Source organism: Bactrocera dorsalis, chromosome 2 (genome assembly GCF_023373825.1).
Source record: "Bactrocera dorsalis isolate Fly_Bdor chromosome 2, ASM2337382v1, whole genome shotgun sequence".
Taxonomy (NCBI): Eukaryota; Metazoa; Arthropoda; class Insecta; order Diptera; family Tephritidae; genus Bactrocera; species Bactrocera dorsalis.
In genome coordinates this window covers 16621915-16637586 of record NC_064304.1, presented here as the reverse complement: position 1 = coordinate 16637586, position 15672 = coordinate 16621915, and the positions used below count along the sequence as shown (strand labels likewise).

Here is a 15672-nt window from a genome sequence, read left to right as displayed (position 1 = left end):
AATAAGTTTTATATGTATGTTTCGATCCGCATTAGTTTGTAAATTTAAATGATTCGAACCCAAGGGCAATAGGCCCATTGTTTGTTATCATGCTGTCTTATGCTTTGCACAGTTCTCCCAATATTTCGCTAGTGATTAGAACTGAGTGCAAAGCTTACGCTCCCATTCGCCCGAGAAAAGGTCGGCGGTGCGCCAATTGAGATTTAATTAAAATACAAAAATACTGAACATCGAGCGACAGTTTCAGCATAATAACAGTCGTCAACACTTCGCCGGTGTGGACAGTTGCAGAAATAATAGCTACTCTTCTTGTTTGTAAATAGCATTTAGTTGCTTATATTCACACCGCAATATAGTTCATTTTATCACATATTATCGATAGTATGGCGGCATCATTAAGTGTATAATATCAGGGTAATCCGAATGATGCAAAATTGTAAGTTTACGTGACGATTAGTGAACGCGTAATTCCATTGTCTGATTAACTGACGGATAGTCAATTAATACATGCATACGGTACATGTGTGCCTATAATCTACAGCGCACAAGTGAATCCCTCGTATGACATTTTTCCAGCAGCCAGCAGCCACCAACACAATACGTCACAGATCATACGTCGCCCGCTTAGCAGCAGCCGTTGGCCTTATCAATGAAATAGAGTATGGCGGCGCAGTAGCTAAAGACACTCAATTGTTAAATGTGATCGCTTTTATTATTGTTTATACATACATACTGTAAATATGTAAAAATATGTGTTTAATTAGAGCGATCGTGTGATTTTGCTATTAAAGAAGAACAAAAATAATAAAAGTAATTAAACACAACAATATTGTGGCATATGTGTTCACATTTACTTACATATGTGAAATATTATATAGCATTAAAACATAGTAACGAGTACTACTAAAAGCAAAAACGTAATTAGTTAAACCAAAATGTTAGCATCATTGCTGAACTTTGTGCAAGGGGCTGTGGAGATGTCTACCATCGGTTGTGTTGAGTTGGCATCAGTGGTTCTCATCGTTTATTATATCTACGCCAAAACAAGGTAATTTCGTCAACTTGAGCGTTGTGTCACGTCAAGTTCAATATCGTTTTTTGTTTACTAGTCTACCGGCGCAGTTAGTAGTTGGGGCAGTTGATGAATTCGTAAACTCGTAGTATAAGTATGCATGTATTTATAGCTATGCAAATGCCACATATTTAATTCAATTGTAAAGTTTTTTTTCATTTTTAGTTTGCAACTATATTTTGTCAGTATTTTACTCTCCTTGCTTATTTGAGTAACTTATGTACATATATGCAAGCGCAATAAAATATGCACATGTATTTATCTATGTAGTAACGGTGCGACACATTAAAGTAGTCATAGGATAATGTAAATATATCCGTTTCAGAAACTTATCTTTGAGAACAAATTAAAGACATACATATGTACATTTGATATAAATATTTTTTAAATCTTTGTTTTAACCTTTGAATTCAAATTATTTTTTGTAATTAACCGGCGATAAAAAAATATGTATAAAAACATAAAAAATGTCCGCTACGAGTATAGCGTCTGAATAATGGATCGCAACTGATGACATTAATTTTATATCAGCAAACGAACTTTTGAATTCAATTTGAAGGTGAAGAGATTTAACAGAGTACGAAACGCAGTAATTCTATCTTTTTTACGATTTCATAATATGTGCACGTGTAACAAAAATTTGGTACAAGAAGTAGGTAATTTATTCTGTTTCGCATTAAAAAAAAAATAATTAAAAAATAAATAATATTATAAAAAGAGAATGTTATCTTTGAGCTCCTCGAAAAGGTACAGAAAGTAATGCACTTACTTAACGTATTTAATACGAATTTATTTTTATAGTAATGGTGGTTTTAGGTAGATTATAAATTGTTTGCATATTGTTCATACCATTCTGATATTTAAAACTATTACTTAAAAAATAATGACAATCAACAATTGTAATATCGCTAACTAGAGTATTTAAATTTCTTCTGATTAATTCCGAATTAATTTATTCTTATTTTTATTCACATTTGTATATATGTAAGTAAATAAAAATATAAAATGTTGATGGCAAATTGTCAGATATTTTAACATAAAAATTACATTACAAATTTAAGTAATGTGATACGAAAAAATTTTCCCCTTCTATATTATAATATAGAAATTATATATAAAAGTAATAGTACATATCTACCATATATGTACATACATATGTACATATGTATATGTGATAATAGTTAATAATTTAAATTCATTTGATGCCACTGGTTATGGAGTCTTGATAGGTCAAACTAACTAAATATGTGTTGTACTAAGGTACATATATGTATTTGTCTATTTAGTGTTTTATATGTTTACTCTTGGCGACATAATTTTAACTTAACAAAATGCGTACTTATTAAAACTCTTAAGAAAACAATCAAACTTTTATAGGCGGTTTTATATAGAGTACATAAATACTTTCTCGCTTTTGAGCTTATTGGGTATATTATAAATCGATTAACACCTTTTTATACACGCATAAATACTTGTGCTAATCTTAAAATGCATGAATTATCCAGTAACTATTGAAGTGCCTAATTATAAAGAGCAACTCATTAATTTATAATCTATATGTTTCCCGAAGTTGAACTTAGGACCCTCATTGTTATGAGTGCTTGTACGGTTTCCCAATTTGATTGATAACTTAATACGTATTTCTTTTTACTTGATGTAATAAGAGTATATATGTACATATGTACATATGTACATATATATTATACATACATATGCACACACAATGTATAGAATTTAAAGATCATTCGGATGTATATATGTATATATATATATATATATATATGTATATATCAGCTGATTAAATTCTCTTAATAAACTACTTTATACTAAGATACTTTTTATACATTTGTTACAGAACGCTGGAAATCTTAACCAATCTATTTCCTAATTTGAAATTGAATATTAATTATCGGCCATCGATTGTAAAGTTCAACACCATGGGCAATGAACTGTTAACAACACTACGTAGAAATGTTCAACCGGTGAGCGAAGTATTTTAATTTATTATGAACAGATTAAAAACGATTTCTAATCGCCGCACTTTTTACCATTAATATATTCTTAAAAACATTATTATATTCAATAAACAAGTGCAGAATTAATACACAGTGCACATAAATATGTATGTATGTATATTATTCAGTGTTACTTGCATATGCATATACATACATATATGTATATACGAATATGTGTTTAATATAATATAAACAAACATGTTTTAGTTTTTTCCGTTATTTAGGCAAAATACAAGATTTTGAAATAAATTTTAAGTGACCTTAACACATTCCAAAATATTTCATTATTTTATTCCGAATGTTGAATGTAATGTCAAATTAAAAATATTAATAATTATAAAAAACAGCAAATCATTTTTATGATGATTATACTACTGTTAATTTTTGCACGCGCTTATATTAATACAAACAAATATTTTTGAATGTTTTATGTTTTTTTTGTTTTATACGTTTAACGATTAATTGATAGCGGAAAGAAAAGTCATAGTTAGCCATAGACAAAGCGTGATCCAGTGCAATATATACAATATAATCATTTACTTGACTTTTCTATAACATAGAGGTCGTTTTGACTGTACTAGACAGATTGTACTTGAAGGCATTAATTGCTTCTGGAAAATGTCATATACCTCTTATTAGATATTTGTATTTATAACCTATATATGTGTATGTACGTATCTGAAGATTCTTTTTGAAAAAGTCATATTTGCCAAATTATATACATATGTACATATATGTATTTATAGTCTAATAGTAATATTCTTATACTTTATTCGTCTCAAATATTTTATTGAATTGAAAATATTATATTAGTTTTGTAAAAAGCATAAATTCTAATTGTTATATTACAACTGTATATATGTACATATGTATATATTTCATTGACCCTAGAATGAAGTCAATCGTAACAAATATTATTAACTGAAAACACAACCTAAAATATAATGTGTAATTATGTTAAACATATACAAATTGCGAATATAACATTTAATTTGCTCACATCGTTCCAAAATTTAAAAACAACCCACTTGCTTAAAATTAAATGAGCTTTTTCAGAATATTTAAATAAATGGCAACTACAATTTTATATTAGGGGTATTCTCTTGCTCTTGCAAATATTTTTCTGCGTGTGTTTGTTGTTGTGCCGTTGTAAATCTGCAATGCTTGCACCGTGCACCGGGTTTTGCAAGAGCAAGAGAATACCCCTATTGGATTCCTTGATGCATGATATAGAGAATCACTTTTATATTTTAAATTCACAAAAAAATATTAACCAATAGACTAACATCTAAGAACTAATATTACAATTTTTATAACATTTTTCTAACAAACCCTTACGTGAAATTTGCAACAAATTATTTATAGATTTTAATCTGGCAACATTACTTATTTTGTCAATTGATGTTTGCATTGCATATTTTTTGTTGGCTAGTATTCCATGTAGCGGATTAAAGTATAACTACAGTTGCAGTGCAAATTAATTGTGTTGTTTAGTGAATCTTTCTTGGAAAATATTAGCATAGAGTCCAAAATTGAATGCTAATAATAGCTATTGTTATTTAAGTCCTGCAATTTTTGCTGACCGTTTTGAGTATATCATGTCTGACGATGAATTCCGCGCGCGTGGTTGGTTTGAGGTGGGATGATATACCGGCGATAATTTTATATAAACATACATATTGTTTTATTTGTTACGTCATAATAAATTTTAAAAATATTTTTTAGGAAACAAAACAGACCAATGCGCTCACACATGCACAAGGCACGAACAATATGTTGCAGTTAACACCTCATGCCGGTAAAAAGCCATACCAATCAATGTTTGACTGGGGTGTTTACTTCCCGTTTCTAGCGCAATGTTTGCGCATAAAACGTTTTGAATATCCACAGGTGGTTGCATTTCTCGTATTCATCATATATAAAAGAATCATTTGTAATTTCTGCTTTATAGGTATCTGGTGCTGCGCAAGAAGATCTAATGATACAACGTGCTATCAAGCAAGCTGCAGAACAAATCGTACGTGAACAGAGAATTGAGTCACACAAAACATACAATTTAATTGGTGATACATCAAACGACACAGAAGAGTCAAAAAAGTACCAAGACATTTTGTCAAATCAAGAACGACGTGCTAATAATATTTTAATGAATATGCGTTCCACACTGAACCACTACTTAATAATGCTTACTTCCTGGTTATTGTACAAGCTTTTACCATGCTTTTTATCTGGAGTAGTAACGCACACAAGACAAATAGAAACATTAAAAAAAGCTTCGGAACGTGCACCTGGTATTCCTTTAATATTTTTACCATTGCATCGAAGCCATCTCGACTACATAATGGTTACTTTTATTTTGACCAATAATGACATTCGCAGTCCATTAGTAGCTGCAGGCGACAATTTACAGATTCCCGTATTCGGCGGACTCCTACGTGGCCTTGGAGCTTTCTTCATTAAGCGAAAAATCGATCCTGTAGTTGGAAAAAAAGACATTCTTTACAGAGCTATTCTTCAGCAATACATTCAACATGCGCTAAAAATGTCCCATAATGTTGAATTTTTTATTGAAGGCGGACGCACCCGTACCGGCAAGCCCTGTATGCCAAAAGGTGGTATTTTATCAGTAATCGTAAATGCATTTATGGACCATAGCATCCCAGATGCGTTACTAGTTCCGGTTTCGGTTAATTATGAGCGTCTTGTTGATGGAAATTTCGTACGTGAACAAAAAGGTGAAAAGAAGGTACCGGAGTCATTCTGGAAAGCTATGGCAGGAATTTGGAAGGTTTTTGTTTGAAGAAATTCCAGTATATATTGAATATTTACGAATTTAAAATATTACAGACTTTGCACTCAAAGTACGGTCTTATGCGCATCGACTTTAACGAACCATACTCTATAAAGGAACTCGTCCAATCATATAACAAAGTTGCCACAGATGTTAGCCAATTCAAAGTGTACAAGCCTTCCGAAAGGTAGGTTAAAAATTGTTATAAATTCTATTATTAAAATTATTGATGTGCAAATTTATTCGCAGAAAACTACAGCACAACCAATCAACATCATCTTTGTATGGCACTGACGTGGTATGCGAAGAACATCGCACACTTATAGATAGCATTTCAAGAGAAGTTGTATATGATTGCGCTACCGCCACATCAGTAATGTCAACAAACGCGCTGGCATTTCTAATGTTGACTCAGTTTCGCAAAGGCGCACTAGCCACTGATATCGCGCTGGCACTAGATTCTCTTCGTAATCGGTTAAAAGGGCGTAAAGATATGGCATTCGCTGGAGATTCTTTACATATTGTCAATTATTCAGCAGATTTATTAGGCGAAGGTAATAAAGGTTGACTTTTTCATTTGTCTATAATAAGCAATGTCATTGATAACTTAGGTTTAATAATGCGGACGCAGGATGAACGCGGACAGACTCACTTACAACCTGTGCAAAGCATTGAGGCGTCAATTGAGTTATCCTACTATTCAAATATGCTTACACCCCATTTTGCTTTGCAATCCGTATTAATGATAACTTTCCACGAATTGTTGTCATTAAACGAAAAGTCCATTAAAACGGCAAGTTCCCGTTTGGTATCAAAAAATATACTTTAAACATTATTATTTTGTTTTCGTATTATAGGAAACCGAAACGGACAATATACCAGGAATTTCGAGAAAAAATCTCATTGATGCAGCTTTAGCAAACTGTGATGTACTACGATACGAATTTATTTTACACAAGCCAACCCAGATATTAAGTAACCTTTTGGAGATTAATTTGGATGAACTAATAGTCAACGATCTTATAAAGTTACCAGAGGTGGGCTTTGTAAAATGTTTATTGAATTGTAATTAATCTTGTCCTCTTAGATTAGAGAAGAACCTGATAGCAACGCCGAAAGCCGTAAAATTGCCCGTAGTATTGCGGCATACTTAGAAGATGAAGATGACTCTGAATATGTTGATTATGTGCCGAATGGGGATAATCAAGATGAGCAACCCGATATATTTTTGGCAAATGACACACTGACTGAACAGAAAGCGATTTGTGAAGTTTTAGCGCCGGTTAGTCATACATATCTCTCGGTAGCTCAATCACTTAGCATTCTGTATAAAAATTCGATGCTCGAAACTGAATTCATTAAATTCGTTATTAACAGCATATCAAATAAGGTGAATAGTGGAGCTTGTCCATATGGTAAGCGTTCTAAAGCTTTACGTATAACAAATATTATTTTTGAAATATTCTTTTTCTTCATTTCTCTTCTCAGCTGAAAGCGTCTCCACAGACTCTGTGCGAAATTGTTTGAAACTGCTAGAAAAATGGTCAGTGTTAGAAATTTCGAATGATCATGGTTTGCGTCTGTTAACGCTTGGAACGCTTTATGAAACATCCAAAGAATCTATAAAGACTATTATTGGAAGAATAGCAAAAATTGTTCCGCCAAAAACCGGCTACCTGCATCTTTCAGCATAAAAAAACAACGTATTGCCAAATATAATGGAGTTTATTCCTCAATGGAAAAAACCCCATCGTCCATCAATTTCTCATACTTGTTGGAACATTTTAAATCCAAAAGAATAACAAAAGCAATGAATTTATCGACTGAGTAACTTAGCGTAAAAAGTGAAAATCATTTAACTATTCGAAATAGTTTAAATTATCATAACGATATTATCGTTAAAAGAAGCATATTGTCACGTAGACATTTCATTCATTTACATGTATATTAAAAGTAGAGGAAATGATATTAAGCATTAGTTCCGATATATAAAGGGACTACGCATAAATGTAGACTTTGTGACATAACTCATTTTTTTTTTGTAATAAAATTACTTTAGACTAAGATCCTGTAAAAAAAAGTGAAAATAAATTTTTTTATCACATTTATAATTTACAAATATAGATATGATTTAAAGATTTTAGAAATTTGTATATTGTCAAGACCATAATTATTGACAATAAATATTTTCAAACTCTTTGTCTATGGAGATAGAGATATCACGGCAAAAGGGGGCATTTCAATAACATTTATTTATTTTTATTACTTCCAACACCACATGAGTGCATAAAAACAACGACTTACTATGTATTTATATTAAATAGTGTCTTCTACTGAAAGTTGCGTACTGGAGGAATATGTTTTTTAGGTTAATGTTGCTATTTGGGTTTGCAAATAAAATTTCGAACTATCCAACATTTAAACTACATAATTTGATTATAAAAACAATTTTTAAAAATAAATTTTTTTACTCACGTTATAAACAGAATTTTGTTAAATTATCTCTATACATGCATGAAACGATTTGCGAATGGATATAAAATTAATATCAAAATATATTTGTTGCATTGTCGTCTTCATTAATTTTGGCAGCAGTATTAATGGAGTTGTCACTGTTCTGGTGTGATGTGTTCTCATTATTATGGTCATCTATTGGTTCCTCAATCCTTACCGGAGTCTTCACTGTTGCATTAGCACGCTTTTTGCTTGATTTCTTCCCATTTGATTCCCTGGCACGATTTTGAAGCCTTTTTAAAGGTTTTCTCTTCCGAGTAGAACCGGCTTTAGCTTTGTTTGTTTCGACTGCGGTGTTCTCCTAGCAATATCAAAATATTATTAAATTTAAAAGTCTATCGTCAAAAGGAAAACTTACTTTAGAAACCTTTTCTTCTCTGTTTTTGCCACCTATTTCACCAACACATTTTACTGCTCCACATAAGCATAACTTTTTTTGATTTCCTAACAAATCATCCCAATGATAATTAAATGTTAGTTCCGTGTCCTATAATGTTGACATTGCTTAACGTTTGTATGTCGATATATACGGTTATATTATAATTTTCTTACCGCTGGTATGTCTTTAATAGCAAAAAGTCCTATTCGATTCAGACCATTTACTGACCATTTTTGTGTCTCACAATTCGGGTCACAGGAATGATTCATGAAGCGTGCCAAATTCCCCTTCGGTCCCGCATCAATAATGTAGTCCTTCTCCACTGACAGGAAATAGAAATTTTCATCGCGATCCAAAGACTTTTGAGATATCCGCTGCTTAAACTCATTATCATCGATGATTTCACCAACGTACTCAATAATAAAATCTCCCGCATTTATGGGTTCTCTACACACCAGCCCGAAACCACGCTCCTTCAGATAGACAACATCTAGCCGTGGTGATAATCTTGATTCGAACATTTGGTTTTGACAACGTTCGCCCGCTGGACACAACTTTGGATTGCACTCATGATATAGAACACGATTCAAACAATTTGAATTCGGCCCACATGGATTCTCATCGTAACTTCTGCATTCACATTTATTGACCTTTTCCAAATCTATGTGCAGTTTTACCGGATGAACGGCCCGATTAGCTTTAATCCGCACATATGGTTGTGGATGTAACTTCTCTTTATTTTCATTTGAAAGGCGTTGTGCCATCTTCTTCGATTTTATAATTTCATATATACGTTTCGCTTCTTCTACGCCGCGATTATAACTCTGATCCAAACCTAAAATACGAGTTATAAAATTATTTTTATCTAATATCAATTTAAAAGAATTTTACTTGATTTTGTTTTCGGCGGTTCCGAACTGTCACCCTCCAAATAAAGATAAACGCGACGCCTAGAGATCCAACCATGGTCATGTGTTCCAAAGAAACGAACTACAAAATCATTTGGGTTATGTGCCTTTCGTCTGATATTTTGCGGTATTTCTGTTGGTGGCAGTATTATAGCCGGCCACCAACGGAACGAATTGAATTTAGCCCATACCATTTCTCCATACAATGGCAGGCGACCAGACTCACACTCCTCACATATGTAACCTTCACTTGGATCAAGGGGGATATTTAAACATTTGGCGTGCACAGCGGTTGGACAAGTTTCACAACAGATTACCTGACCGCCTCCTACGCAAATGAAACACCAACTGACGTTCACATGCCCATCTGATTTACTTGATATACTATGGCGAGGGCATATTATATGCGCCGCTGTCAGTATTTGAGAACCCGCAGGTATGCAAGTCGAATCCATATGATAACTAGCAGGACATTTCACACATTTTGTAAGTTTCGAGTTACTTAAATGTTGAAATTTGCCTTTGGGATCATCTGAAACACAAGTGTGACAAACATGGGATGGGCAGCGAAAGGATTCAATCTTATTTTTCGATTTGGTAAACTTTGCTTGTGGCCAATATCTACAACAAGCAGGGTGGAAAGCCTTCGAACAATGAGGCATGTTACATAAAATTAATTCTTCCTTGTTTGAATCTGATGAATTGTCTTCCTTGCATACAGCACAAACAGGGGGCTTTCCTATCGCACAGGAATCGCAAATTACTTCCAGATTTACTTTAATGATGTGATCATCAACATCTCCGTCAGCAGTAACATGGTAATTGTTTAATGCTGACGAGGTGCCAGCAATTTCCTGGTCGTTATTTACTGGAGCTATTGGATTTTCAAATGACGCTTTCATATCAACGGATAATTTAGAAGAACTCCGCCTTACATTTATAATATTTGATTTTCGACGACCACGCGATTTTTTTAAAGCTGTTGGATCTTTTCCAATACAATCAGCATGCAACCAAGTGTGACAACCTTTGGCACATCTGACCAATGGACCACCGGGATGAAGACAGTACTTACAAACAGGATCACGAGCTAATCCTCGAAATAAATACTTGTTATCTAAGTTGAAAATATCATCGATAACTTCTTCAATAGGTCGGTTCAATTGACGTTTGGGTTTGTTATCAACTGCTTGAACTTCACCTTCTTCTTCTTGTTGTTTCCCTTGCGGTTCCAATTCGAATACATTATTCATTTTGGTTGGTAAACTATGACGATGTTTCAAAGTTTTTAATCTATTCGAAAGCCGCTTGACAGCACCTTCTCCACTACCATTTTCAACAAGACTAGAGCCCAGCTCATGCTCATTACTTCCTGCCAGCAATCGCCGTTTTATTTGATGTATATTAATCTGCTTTAATGCCCAAATGTTCCGTGATGCAACCATTAGGCTTCTTTCCAAAGATTCGTCTATATTATCTTCCAATACGAATTCTCTCATAGCGTTGTAAAACTTCCTATATTCGCTGTTACCCATTTCTATTTTATGCAACGCAGCAAACGAAGCCAAAGTGTTAGTTTCGTTTTCTTCAACTTGCACAGTACCAGCATTATTATTAGAGCTTTCATTAGTCTCGTTATTATCTCCACCTGAGTTCTCTGTATTTTGCTGCGGTTGTATAGAAGCATCACTTAATTTTCGTCGCTTTGTTTTCGATGCTGGTTTTAGCGGTGAATAGGCGGGACTGTAAGGCGAAACTGAACGATCGCGTTTTCCCGAAGCCAAAGGATTTTTTACTATCAAACTTTCCATAGGATCGTGACTTAAACTGTCAGTTCTACTATTGTTGTCCGTGCTCAATTTTCGTTGTTTTCTTTGTATTTTTTGCAAGACTCTAAAAAAATATTATTTATTGAAAAAAATACAAAAATTTAAAATGTTTACAATATGTGTATTTATGAATGTATTTTTTATTAGCAATATTAACTAAAAATTATTATTAGTTGTCAATAAAAGAAAAAATAAAATAATGTTGCTAAGTAATTTCAATTTCACTTACTTTTTATGCTCGTAAATTTCAAAAAACTTTGTTAACCTGTCCTCGTATACGATTTCAGAGACTTTATTTGCTTCTTTTATTGCTTCACGCCAGATCATTACTTTACTTGGCTTTGGTAAAAGTACCTTATATTTTAGGCTCTTCTTGCCATATTTTTTGCGTATTTCACGCATATGTTGCTTGTAATTTTCTAGATCGGTATATGGGATAAGGTTTTCACGTTTTACCCAATTCCTCCGACCGCTATCAGCAAAGAAGCGTACATGAACCAATACATATTCTTCGCCATTGCGCACATTGCGTTCAGATGATAACGTCCTACCATCGGGATCCGGACATACAATGCAAGGCCAATAGCAGTAAGAATATATCTGTCCCCAAAAGATATCTCCGGTTGAAAATGTCATCCAATCCATTCCTGTTACCACAGAAGAGCCTTTAGCGCTATCTAAACTGGTTGCCGAAGGTGATTTCGCACTTAAACCAACGACGTTGCTTAATATCATGGACTCGCCACTCTCTCCTCCCTCTAAATCGTACCGTAACTCTGCCTCTGCATCGTCTATGGGACTTTCAACGATCTCCAATTTGCATTCCGTGGTTTTATCAAAGCTATCATTTTCGATTTTTACTTCTGCTGTTGGATTAGTGAAATTGTCAAGAGAATGAGGATCTGTTGAGGAGGATTCCAAATTTTCTTCGCCAAGCTCACTATTTCCACCTTTGGAAGAGTTAGCAATATCTGATTCTGCATTATTTACAACACTTACGGATTCCTTTTTTATTAAATCAGCGATATGTGTTGTTTCTTGTTCATTATACTCTTCATTGCTTTCAGTTATTAAGCAATTAATGATATTGTTTATTTGCTTTTGCGGCAGATTTACCAAATCAGGCGAATTATTATTATTTTCGCAATGAACACCAATAAGTGTTTCATTATTTCTTGAAAGTGCAGGTTTACTTTCATTTATATCGTTATTTAATTTAGTGTTTGGACTTACAGCTAAGTTTTTCACTATTTTTTCTTTGCTAATATCATTTAACACAACTGAGCCATTCCGTGCTAATAATTTATCAATGGGACTCTCAAATTTTTTGCGTGCTGACAATCTATTCGGGGACGGCGTTACTGATTGATTTCCCGCTCGTCTGACGCAGCCTAACAGTGCTTTGGACGAATCAGACAAGATTTCACTATCGCTACCTCCTTCTACCTCGGGACTGGCAACATATACAAGTAATTTACGATGCCGAGAACTTCTAGTTTGAAGACCACCATCACTTTCGCTGCCAGTTATGGCAACTGTTGACGATGATGGAGGTGTCGTAAATCCAATATATTTAGGGCTCAAGTCCGAATATAAATTGGCTAACATGTTACGTTTTCCTTAACAAATACAATAACGAAATGTTATCATAGTGAAAATTTTTTTGCATAAACTATGAACAACTCACTGCGTGGCGTAGACGAAGACAATCTATTGCCTGAACCAATACACGTAGATGTATCTTTTCTTTTTCCCTCATTGTCCGAGAATCTGGTTGTTGTTGGTGTCGACAATCGAGGCTCATAGTTTTCTCGTTTATTAATAAAATTACACTTTTCACTTTTCATTATTTTGAGCTTTTTATCGAAAGTGTTTTTATTGCTATTAACAGCTTTAATACTTTCTACGGGATATCCAAAAGAAGTATCAGCTTCTATTGCCGAACTGCTACGTGTTTCTACATTGGCCGCGTTATTTTGTTTTTGCTCGGAACGCATATTTCGTTCCTTTTGCAATATACAATCTCGAATTCACTTTTTATACTTATTAAAAACGCTTGTTTTGCATTGATGTATATAATTGTAAGCAATTTTATATGAAAAATGAGGACTACCAAGCCTAGAATTTGTAAAGCCGATTCGACATACGCGCCAAATTTCCGCAGCTGTTAGTTTAAGTGTTGCCATATGTTTTAGTAATTTTGCAAATATCAGTTTCTACTGTCACATGTCATTTAGCACTTACATATGTATGTCTAATACAAATTTATGCATAAGTATACATACATATGTATATATTTACAACTATTTGGTATATATTTAAGTTTTTTAGAGTCCATAAAGCTGCAACAGAAATTTGTTATAAATTTGCAACATTGATTTATTCGGACTCGTTCACATGCATACATACTTACATATGTACAAAGCATATAATAATCTATGAAGTAAAACTATATTAGATAAAAACATATCTCTTGAATATATTTTCGTACATACTTATGTATGTATGTATATGGGTTATCAGTCGTAAAGGGAATCAGTATTTGTGCACATTTAAATTTGTAAATTTCACAATTAATTCCTGCAATAGCGATTTGAATTAAAGCTTGCATGGAAATGCTACATATATCAAAACAATCATCCTGTTAGCTACAATATAATAGGTAGATCAATTTATTCTACATATGCAGCTACTTACATACATCTATGTACATATAAATGGAAATGGTGGTCACGAATTTAAACTTAACAATCATGAAATCACATGCAAATAGCTGTCAGCTGGAAAATCAGTAATTTAATACTGTACTGAAAATCAATTTAAATTACAGTATCACATTCAAAAGCCAAATGTGTCTCTTTCCTGTGATGGTATCTCAAAAGAAGGATTATTCTAAACTGATTTACATAAGTTTGTTGAACGATACATCGATGTTCTCTCGTTTCTTATCAGATATGGAGGAACAGGTGTTTTCAACCTCCATGGAATGACACAGCCCATTTATGGAGTTATATCCACAAGTACAACTACACGTTTTCTTGTGAATTTTCGTTGAAGACGAATTTTATTTACTAAACAAAACAAAAAAATAATAATAAATAATTAAAGAAATTAATGTAATTTGATAATTGATGATTCATTTTGAAAACATTTCGAATCTCTATTTCCTGAAGATCGTAGGACCTTCGGCTCACGGCAGTCAACTTTAATGCCCACGGCAGTCGAGTCTAAGTGACCGAACCCGGATTTTTATTCGACCAAGGACTGTCAACACGGCACCATTCCTCGAAATTACTTCAGGAATGTTTTCTGTCGCTACAACAACAGCAACTTGACCTACGAAGAAAGGTGTCTGGAGCTGGGCAAGAATTTTCTGCTAAAAATTATCTGAAGCTCTAAAACCGAAAAAATTATTATTATTATAGACGAATACAGATAACGATCGAAGGACTAGTCAAATTTTGATTTTTGGCGAAATCCACCTTACCAAAAAAGCGAAATTATTATTAAAAATCTTATTCATTCGATCATTAACTGTATGTATAGAAGAGGGTCGTGTGAAAATTTCAAGCCGATCGATCCAACCGTTGGGGGAAAGTAAGTTATGATTTGATTTTAAATCACCCTGATTGGTGTCAACGTAGTTAGGGCAATTAGCGTAGAATTTTGCATTATTGAAGATTTCATGTCTGGCCAAGAAAAATTTGTACCCCACGCAATGTCTAATAAAATTTAAAGTTTTGGGAACATTTGAGTTTTTTAATATTTCATAACACTATGCCTTACATTTTCATCATCAATTGGCAGTTGTATGTGCTCGAATTTATTTGTGTTCAATTTTAATTCATAACAATAATTAATAGATTATATTACAATAATTATTCGTATAATATTTAACCACAAAATGAATATCAACGAAATCATAACACTGTACGAAATGGTTATGCAAAGAATTCGGTTTCAAGGTCACCTGTATCGACGACCGAAAATGATGTAACCAAGCCAACATTATTGTTAAAGAAAGCTAACCTTGAAATGAAGAGCAAAGACATATGGACAAAGTGAGTAGTGTTCATTCAATATTTACATAAATTTAAGCGAGTGAAAAACTTAAATAATCCATCCATAATAAAGAGTCATAAGCATGGATCCCTATAGTTTAGG

At 33.2% G+C, this 15672-nt stretch overlaps 2 protein-coding genes across 3 annotated transcripts; one reads left to right on the top strand and one right to left on the bottom strand.

Annotated features, from left to right (window-relative positions):
• Positions 1-233: 233 nt before the first annotated feature.
• On the top strand, positions 234-8126 carry LOC105222824 (glycerol-3-phosphate acyltransferase 1, mitochondrial). Of its 2 annotated transcripts, XM_011200308.4 has the most exons (10): positions 234-1048; positions 2928-3054; positions 4813-4977; positions 5039-5875; positions 5935-6065; positions 6128-6432; positions 6490-6671; positions 6736-6915; positions 6966-7293; positions 7367-8126. In XM_011200308.4, the coding sequence occupies exons 1-10, from the start codon at positions 936-938 to the stop codon at positions 7570-7572; spliced, it is 2574 nt and encodes an 857-aa protein (XP_011198610.2). In that variant the 5' UTR covers positions 234-935; the 3' UTR covers positions 7573-8126. The 2 variants fall into 2 exon arrangements, with proteins under 2 accessions (XP_011198610.2, XP_049304301.1); XM_049448344.1 differs by lacking the exons at positions 234-1048; positions 2928-3054 and adding an exon at positions 4426-4724 and having other exon boundaries at positions 6490-6675; positions 6761-6915.
• LOC105222825 (probable histone-lysine N-methyltransferase Mes-4) lies at positions 8103-13707 on the bottom strand. The gene is made up of 6 exons (XM_011200310.4): positions 13196-13707; positions 11738-13127; positions 9663-11572; positions 8945-9606; positions 8751-8879; positions 8103-8693 (listed from the first exon to the last, which is right to left on the bottom strand). The coding sequence occupies exons 1-6, from the start codon at positions 13503-13505 to the stop codon at positions 8427-8429; spliced, it is 4668 nt and encodes a 1555-aa protein (XP_011198612.2). The 5' UTR covers positions 13506-13707; the 3' UTR covers positions 8103-8426.
• Between the last annotated feature and the right edge of the window lie 1965 nt (positions 13708-15672).

Bases quoted from the DNA above. Each gene is read 5' to 3' on its own strand.
- LOC105222824 (XM_011200308.4), top strand. From the start codon at position 936: ATGTTAGCATCATTGCTGAACTTTGTGCAAGGGGCTGTGGAGATGTCT. The intron at 1,049-2,927 runs GTAATTTCGTCA...CATTTGTTACAG, and splicing joins TATATCTACGCCAAAACAAG to AACGCTGGAAATCTTAACCA. The intron at 6,066-6,127 runs GTAGGTTAAAAA...ATTTATTCGCAG, and splicing joins GTGTACAAGCCTTCCGAAAG to AAAACTACAGCACAACCAAT.
- LOC105222825 (XM_011200310.4), bottom strand. From the start codon at position 13,505: ATGCGTTCCGAGCAAAAACAAAATAACGCGGCCAATGTAGAAACACGT. The intron at 8,880-8,944 runs GTAAGAAAATTA...TCAACATTATAG, and splicing joins CTATTAAAGACATACCAGCG to GACACGGAACTAACATTTAA. The intron at 8,694-8,750 runs GTAAGTTTTCCT...TGATATTGCTAG, and splicing joins GAGAAGAAAAGGTTTCTAAA to GAGAACACCGCAGTCGAAAC.